A 9,305-nucleotide genomic window follows, 5' to 3' on the forward strand; every position below is an offset into this window, starting at 1 on the left:
TACGAGACGTACTATTCTGTACACTAGTACGGTAGTAACGTTTTAAGTTTACGTTACCGAACAAACGTAACTTACGTCGCTACTCTATATATATATATATATATATATATATATATATATATATATATAAACGATCAGCGCGAGAAAAGTTTTATTAGAAAAATAAATATCTTAATAAAAAAACAATTTTAATGATATTAATTATCAAACGATTGCAACTAGATTGAATCTTTTGAAGCTCTATATATTTTGGCCTGAATTATTTTTTAACATTTTTGTTTTCATTTTATTTTGTAATTAATGCATAAATAAATAAAATAAATAAAAATAAATTGTGATTGCAAATTTTAATATAACATTTTTTTTTGTATAAATCCTTTGTACGTGTACCATCAATTTAACAAATTTTTTTTAGAAAATAGTATAAAATTCGAACGAGCTTTTTTTCCATTAAAATTGAGTAAGCCTATAGTATGCTATAAAATAAGATAAATTGTAGAATTGCACACAAATATTTTTTCTCGCGTCTTTTGTAAGTAATTACTTCTCTTTCTTCTTTAGGATGGTAGCGGAAGTAGGCGAAGTTCGATCGTAACGAATTTTACGTTCACTTATATACCGCTTTTTATCGTTCTGCGTCCTATGGCCGAGTCCGCGTTGATGCTAAGGTTCTAAATAAGGGTGTCCTTAGGAACCCTAAAAATCCCCGGCGATACCTTTTTTTCTGCAACCCCTATACCTTCTCCCTTTTTCCCTGTTTTACTCTCTCCGCCTCAAAGAAAATCGTCTCCTTGGCACAATGTACATAAAATGAAGTCAAGCGGTTTTAGCACCGAATATGTCCTTCTTTCCCTTCCTTTACCTCCAGAGAGATAAAATTGAATTCACAATCTTCTACATCGACAGAAGTTATTTAAGACTTTTAATTTGATTTTCAAAGTCAAAAGAATGAAATATCTTTCATCAGATTACATCATTAAGCGATATAACTGGCAATTCTATTTAAATACTTTTAAATTCTAATTAATGAATTTCCACTGTAGCTATTTGATTTCTATGTTTATTTTTAATCAGTTAGAGGAAAAGATAAATTTTAATTTACAACTGCAAAATGTAAAATTATTATATATATAGTGCTGAAATTTCAAGTTTTTCCCAGTTTATTTACATCGAGTAATCCTCCTTCAAGAATCTTATTATATATATCTTATTATCGCAATCGATGAAAGCTGGATCAAGTAATAAGGGGAAATATATAGTTTCACTGCTTTGCTAAACATCAGTTCTTTATTATTTTGCACTGTCGAGCGTGTGGCGACGTTAAGGTAGATTTTTCCATTTATTTGTATCGTCCCGCATTATTGAATTCCGATAATCCGCGACGCCGCCGGTGTAAGTCCTTTTACAGTACACTACGATTTACGATCCACCACCCCTGTCGCTTCCCGGCGCCTTTTCCTCTCTTTGATTTTTAGACAGGCTAGTCGAAATTATCAGAGTTCACTCACCTTTTGCTGTTGTTATTATAATAGACTTGAGGAATTAAATATTTTTAGAATTGAATTTTTCTAGAATGAAGCTAAAAACGTTTTGAAATGTATAGACTACGGACAGAATGTGTTAATGAATTTTATTATAAATAAAGAGCTAAAATATGTAGAATACGAGAACAAATTATAAATACAACAATGATTATTACAATCAACAATGATAATTACGGATTATATTGGGTGTGGGAAAAAGTTCGTGGCGTTTTTCCCGTTAGATGTAACGGGAAAAACGCCACGAACTTTTTCCTACATCTAATATTATAATTTAATAAAATGCTTTGCATATATAATCGAACTTCCATAAACAAAATATTCCATCAAACACATTATTATTTGGAGATAGTTCTACTGTTTCGCGCAAAATATTTCGTGCTGCTCTTTCTAGCACTCGACAGACTTACGAGTAGCAATAAAATTGCAGGAAGTTTATTGTGTCGTATCAGTTGCGCAATCCTGGGTCCTCTAATCGAAGTTGTAAAAACTTCGAGTGTTTCTCTTCGGTCATGGACCCGGATCGTACGTCACGAGGCAATACAAGCGATTCGTACACTCGCGACATACCAATTCAATTTATTTCTTCGACATTGGCGTTGAGTCTTCACGGCGAGATGGATGGACGGATAAATGAATGTACGTAGCTCGTATGGGTCTCTCGAGCATCCGAGGATGCGTCAAGGACTCTCCTCTCTCTCTCTTTCTCTCTCTCTCTCTCTGTCTTTACTCAAATCCACGAATATATTGGTCGAAAGAGCCACGATATTTTTCTCCTTTCTCCCTCATATCTCTTTTCTCTTTCACTTATTCTCGCATTCTCTTTCCCTGCTCTTCACTTATGCCCCTCGGGCGGTCACTCCAAGTACTCGAAAACCTTCTCCACGTAGTCTGGAAATATACTTTCATCTTCGAAGAATCTTGAGGATGAACAGAACGTCACGTATCAACGAGAACAAAGCCGTGTTTCTGAGCTTCTGAAATAAATAGGGAGATAAGAAAAATTTATCTCAATCTATACTTATATACTCATTCTATATTTAGATACAAAATAAATAAGATACATTGATAAATGATTAACAATTTTGTTGCTTTATTGTTGCTGTCACTATTTATTTAAATCCAATTTTTTACTTTCTATAGTTAATCTGTAATTAGACCTAATAATATCGTAAAAATATTTTTAGTTGCGATTCATTATTAAACTGATGGTTTAATAGTAATAGATCATTTTTAATGTTCATAACTAAAAAAATATTAACTACAAAAACACAATTTTTATATTACCATCAGTTTAAGTGAGATCAGTTTAACCCTAAACCATAAGTTAACCAGAAAATGAAAAACCAGCTTTAAAATGGTTATGATAATATTCTTGAGGCTTCGGATGCTTTCTATATAAAGATTATGCATTTCGCGGATTTCCTCCGTGTCCAGATCCATTCTTGCAGTGTATCAGGCTGCTCCTCGCCCTGATGAAGTGGACTGCAAGGTTCACGAAACGTTGCATTCCAAGAATTCCACGCATAATCTTTATATAGTTATATTATCTTTATTAATTGTAAAAATTATCTAATAGTATAATAACACGAAGATTCTCTACTTATCACAACGTTGCGAACATTCTTTTGTTGTCTTTATTCTATTTTTTCCTTTGTAATCACAAAGTAGAAAGACTGATTATTTACTATGGTTATAAACGTCGTCTGCTGACGTTTTTTTCTCGTTGGCGGCAGAGCTCGTTTCCGCTTCCTTCGTCGCCGTTTCGCTAGCCTTTTCGAAGTGGCTACCTTTCAATTTTCCTTTCTATTGCAGTTACTCTGGCTTGTGCTTCTTTCACTACCATTTTTGTCCTCTTCTTCAGTTCGTTATTAAAACCTTCCTTTATTACGGTACAACTGTCTCACTAGCTTTTTCATTCCATCTCCAGCTCGGAAAGAATCTGTTTCAACAGACTTTTTTCAAGACACTATTAAGATTCACAGATTTTTTGAAAGTACCTCGTTGCGTATCTCGTTGCCCTTTTCCCTTCGCCGATTATGAGAATGTCTAGGGTGTTTTCTAAAACTTCCATCGCGGGATTTCCGGGCTTCCATGCTTCTTCGTCCGTTAGTGCCCTGATCCAGAAATGCGTTTCGCCATTGCATTCTTTTTCTATCCAGCTCTATCTATTCCCCTCTCACTCACGAAAATCTTTATGGTGTTTCTCAATCACCGCCTTCTTAGTTTATCCACTATTATCGAGACCCACGCCACGTTGCGTCCTTCGAATCTTCCACCCTCGCCGTCTTTTTACGGCAGTGTACTTCGAGGCCCGCGTACTTTTCTTCTTTTAAGGACTAACGTCCCGCGGAAACTGGTTTAACGAGCAGGGCGGGCATGAGCTTTGTTGATGCCGACATTATTACTTCGCGCGTAAGAATTACCGGATAGGGAATTCTGCATTCAAATTATCATTCTCACATAAATGGGAAACGAGATCGAACGAAGGGATAAGAGATGTCGTTATCGACTAACGTTTCCGTGCAAAGTAACTTCGAGTTTTCTGCCCGACATAGTACGATACCTACCAGGGATATTTCCCATCGGATCTTCGAATATAAACTTGTAATAAGTTTGAAAGAAAAATTCATTCTTCTCTGATATTTCTTTTATTTTTCTCATAAATTATTATATTATTTTTCTCATATATTATAGAGAAAAATAAATTGACGAGTTATTACTAGTATGAGCAATCTCTCTTATTTTTATATTATATGTTTATTCAATTTGCGTACACAATGTAACGATGTGTTTGTTAACGATTTGTTTTTAGATGGAAGACGAGGGCAATCACGGCAACGACGACACCAGATGCTTCATTCTATCGACATTGGCCGCTTTGCAGTGGTCTCGAGTTACATGTGTCCTTTGTCGCGCTGCCATGCTGGTTTTCGACAGGTATCCGTTGGTGGACGGCACATTCTTCTTGTCACCCAGACAACATTCGCCTGCTTGCGCTGAGGTATGTTTCCCACTAAAACTTTGCAAGTATCGATTTTCTTATCGAAAAAATGAGATAAATATTTAATTAAGTAACGTAAAAATGTTAATGAGTTTAGTACTTTATTCACAAATGAAGCTTATCTCAAAGCAATTTAATTAAGAAGAATTAATCGATATATAATTTAGTACACCTTGTTTTTACGTCGAATGTTCGGAGAACATTTCAATAATGCCTTAATAAAACATAGTAGACGGTATCTGTCTGTGGCATGTGTAAATTACTTCTGCATACTGATTAACAATTTAATTACAAATTTTACAAGCAATACTGTGCGAAATGCTAAAATCACAATTTATGTTTTATTGCATTTTTTGCTTTCGTGATCTAATTGCAATATTCTTATGATTCTGTATGGACAAAACGATTTTACTGAAGTATTTAAAAAAATTTAACTAGATACAGATTTGAAAATAATTTTGTTGGATCAAGTAATTAGGTAGAAATTAAACTATTGTTAAACAATAGTTGCTGTAATATCAAAATTTTTGCAGGCTGTTTGAAATTCCTAATTAAATAATTAATTTGATGGAATTTAACAAAATTATTTTCAGATTTGTATCGAGCGAAATTTTTAGATACTTCAGCAAAATCGTTCTTTCCGTGTGCAAGATTACAATAGCACGTCCGGTTTTGTGATATTTTATTCCAGGTGAAGGTCGAAGGTCGCACACAATTTTTGTCAGCTGTGTGCATGAGTTGTTTGGAGGGCAGCGGCGGGCAGCCCGTACGCTGTCGTTTCTGTACCCAGCCGTGGGATGGCTCGAGCTTGGTTCTCGGAACCATGTACAGCTACGACATCTTCGCTGCAATGCCCTGCTGCAGCGAGCGACTCAAGGTAAGCTCTAAATTCGTGACTAGTCGACTCAGTCGAACTTTGACCCTTTAAACACGTAAGTGTGTTAATACAGCATCGCGAGTAGTGTGCTCTCGTATTTGTGTAGAAAAGATTTTTTTTTTATTTTGACGCCATAATATACAGTCATGATTATCGGAATAGAAGACTCTTTAATTTATCTCTCGCTTGTTGTATACTTATTTTCTTCTCTCAATTTAATATTAATGTGAATTGCGAGAGTATTATACTGATATTTATTTTATCACTTTTTTTTTTTCAAATTGATTTTGAGATAGACTATTGCGTAGTTTGTGAATGTTGTGATGTAATATAATATAATACGAACTTACAATGCGTGGCGAATTAGACGATCAAGCTGTATGCTCGTTGTATCGCGCCGATTCGTCATGCCCGCCCGCAACGAAGGGAACAACGTCATGAAATGAACGCACCATCGTTCCATTTTCGTTCCAGTGCAACAGCTGCCAGAAACCTCTGATCCACCCTCATCAGCGACTGAACTTCTACTCGGACTACAGCCGTGTCTTTGGCTGTCCACACTGCAGGACGGTCGACGCCCACTTTGTGAAACCGCTCTCGGCCTGCTTCACCCGCGAGCAGTTTCAGCTCTACAGCCAGTGGCCGTAACCATTAGAGAACTTAGCGAACCGCCGCCGTATGCGCACGACCGCGGCTGACTTGTATCCTCTCTTTTACAAGTCGATCTCCCTGTTTCGGACGACCGTGCTCTAGAATCCTCCCCTCGCGACCTTCTAGGAGACTTGACGATGGCGAACGCGCACGGGGGCCGCGATCTTTCCTGGCGCGTGTTGTCGGCCGGATCCACCGATGTATTAATTCCTATTAACTCGCCAAACGCTTTTATTTCGGTCGACAGCTGATGTTTCTTCGTAATTTCTTAGGAATCATTTTTTTTTTTTTAGCAATTTATTCTATGCGATAACGGTACGCGCGAGCCCCTTGGCGCATTCCCATAGTACTAAAATTTAAGATGTTTCTTTTTAATGCCAATTGTAGATTTGTTTGTCTAGATTGATCTTAAGCGGGAGACGTCGAATTATTGACGTTTCGTTTGACGATGCGGGAGGCGAGACTTGCAAAATTAATATGCTTTATTTTCCCTATAACGTTGCTCTTTAAGTTTCTTAAGGCATTTATCGTGCGTTTTGCTGTAATAAACGGCAAATAATTTTTTTTATTAGTATACACTATTTGACAATTGTGTCATTACACAGACGTAGTTCTCTGATATAGGTGAGTTTTAACTAGTAAAATTTTTGTTGTTGGAGAAATCTGTGTGTTTCATCATTTATGCACAAAAGTTTTGGACTATGAACTGAATCACATCTCTCTTGGATTTCTTTCGGAAACTTCGGGTGACAAGTGTGACAGCTTCGCCGTCTCCCGTTTTATAATATAGTTGAAATTACTTTAAAGAAAAATAAATACATGAAATAAATTTAGGCGGAGAGAAATTCGATGTTAGACACGGAAAGGTCGATTCTCTTTATTGTAAACGTGTATAAAGAAAAAAGGAAAAGAAAATGGCTACTTTCTAGGAAAGATTGGGAGGGAAAGAAAGAAGAAATAACTATCGTTTGTTACTTAGATAATCGAGAACACGTTGTTTTTTTACATTTTATTAGTTTATACGTTTATGGCGGCCATGTTGATTTTGTTTAAGGATCTACGACTCATTCGATGGGTTTTCAACGTTGATTCGATCGGGCGCATGTCGCGACTTTCCGCGATTCGGGACAGGAGCGTTGCTAAGGAACGGACGAAATTTCGCGCCGGTCGTAAAGATAAAAGTAAACTCATTGAAAGAAGAAACCAATTGTTTGATACTACCGCTCGTTTCTGTGTACACACGATTTTTTCTAGACGAAAGTGCACGACTCTCTCTCGTTTCTCCGATCGTCCCATCATCGCTCATTCGAGTATAGGACGATTCTCGCGGAAAGTCGTGATCGTCCGAAGTAGCCAGTGTATATAATATATTAAGTGGGAGAGAAACAAGTGTGTTTGAAGAGGAAGAGAACCTTCTTTTTTTCTGGCGATGCTGGTCGTTGCTGTCCACCAATAGCGGCCGTCCCACAAACAGACCGCCCACCGTTCTCAAGGTAGTATAGTCGATCGTGTACCTTTTTTACGTTACTTCGATTTAAAAAAAATATACTTAATCCATATGTCGGGAGGTATATTTAGGAGATAATATAATGCCCCGTGTGTGTGATGCGTAACGCGATGAGGATTGTGAAGCTGCGCGACTACTTCACGCTTTTGCGTAATGGGTTTGGTTTATTTTTGTTCGTCTTCATCGGCCATACATCTGATAAAACCAAAAAGTATCGTTTTATTTTCATGTAATATTGACAATAGTATTTTTTTATACGCGATGTTGCATATTTTTTTTAACAATATATGCCATGTGAAAAATTGAGGAAAATTTATGTTTGAATTTTCTTTTGCTGCATAGTGTTATATTTATCAATTCGAAATGCACGAAAATAACACGAAAATATAAATAACGTTAATTGTAGTCTTTTAAATATTTTTTTTCAAAAACTTAAATTTTCTTTTAACATTTTCAGTTATTTATATGATTTTCTGCGAAAATAGATACTATCATGATTAGAGAGGAACACAAAAAAGGATATAGTGTTTATATAACTAATAGGCACAATTTCTTTCTTTTTTACGTGTTTTACGTGTTATAAGAAATAATACAAGGAATAAAATGATATTCATTCATTAATTTTTGAAGTAGTCACGCAGTTTCGTTCACTGAAGAATCGAAGAAAAAGGAGATAAGAAAATAGGGGGGTGAGAAATAAAAAAAATAAAAAAAATTAAAAAATAATGCACAGGAAAACGCGCAGCAGCGCTTTGGGGATGTATCAGTTTGAGAAAATCTTCCTTGGACAACCAACATTGGCGAATCAAACATCTGACGCCATTTCCTGTGCTCGATGAATTAAACTCCCGTATTAATTAATAATTTCTCGCGCGTTTAGTACCGGAGACAAGGATGATTGCGTTTGAGTCCTTCTCCGATTGTTTCGTCTCGATCGTACGTTTTCTCAGAGTGCCAAATGAGCAATTGCCAAGAAAAAGCAGCGCTTTAGTATTTCCTCCATCTTTCTTCCTTCTTTTCCAAGTTTCGTTTTCCAATTCGTACCTTTGTCTGACCTTTATCGAATTCGCCACTTTTGACAATGCTGATTAAAAAGCGCAAGTACGGCTGCTTGATCGATGGTGAAAGGAACTTGAATTTCTTTTTCGCAACACGTGCGATAAAAATTTCGAGCGACGTTGGAAGCATCGAAATGGGCTCAATTATCGCTTTTCAAAATGAGATGAAGTCTGGATCTAGAAAATGGAAGTAACGCTGTTTTAAAACATTTCCTTTGCCTTTTTGTGCGAAGTTTGTCGAGACGTGAGACACAAAATTGGCCTTTATAAAAGAAATCACATTTATATACACATTTTTCAAGGTAAGTGGAACATTCTCTTCAAAATTAACGCGACAGCCAGTTTCGAGCCGTTTCAAGTTCCTCGTACGATCGGAAGCGTGTACGAGAAATTTTCCTTAATGACTTATGACGATGTATAATAGATGCATGTGTCACCTATACTCCCTACTGCTTTCAATTTTTAATAAGAATTAGCGATGTGCGCTATTACTCGCTCCTGTGAGTTCCTGTTCGCAAACAAAAACGAGAAAGGAACTGAGAGGATCAATATAGTTTCGAAGTTATTCACGCGATTATTATTTATCGTAGCTTTGCACGGATTGACGCGATTACAAGAATTGTTTCAATGCGTGGATTCGTAATAAATAGAATCACAAAAGGCTCCT

The 9,305-nt window shown here is 36.4% G+C and overlaps 1 protein-coding gene across 1 annotated transcript in view; it reads left to right on the forward strand.

Annotated features, from left to right (window-relative positions):
• The window catches only part of LOC105626847 (headcase protein-like), a 58,108-nt gene extending 52,038 nt beyond the window's left edge, over positions 1 to 6,070 (forward strand). The window contains exons 2-4 of the mRNA XM_012208139.1: positions 4,357 to 4,545; positions 5,237 to 5,422; positions 5,897 to 6,070. Of these exons, the coding sequence (XP_012063529.1) occupies positions 4,357 to 4,545; positions 5,237 to 5,422; positions 5,897 to 6,070 (549 nt within the window). The remainder of the gene's footprint in view (positions 1 to 4,356; positions 4,546 to 5,236; positions 5,423 to 5,896) is intronic.
• The last annotated feature ends 3,235 nt before the right edge of the window (positions 6,071 to 9,305 follow it).

The sequence above is a fragment of the Atta cephalotes genome (genome assembly GCF_000143395.1).
Source record: "Atta cephalotes unplaced genomic scaffold scaffold00006, whole genome shotgun sequence".
NCBI classification, from domain to species: Eukaryota; Metazoa; Arthropoda; class Insecta; order Hymenoptera; family Formicidae; genus Atta; species Atta cephalotes.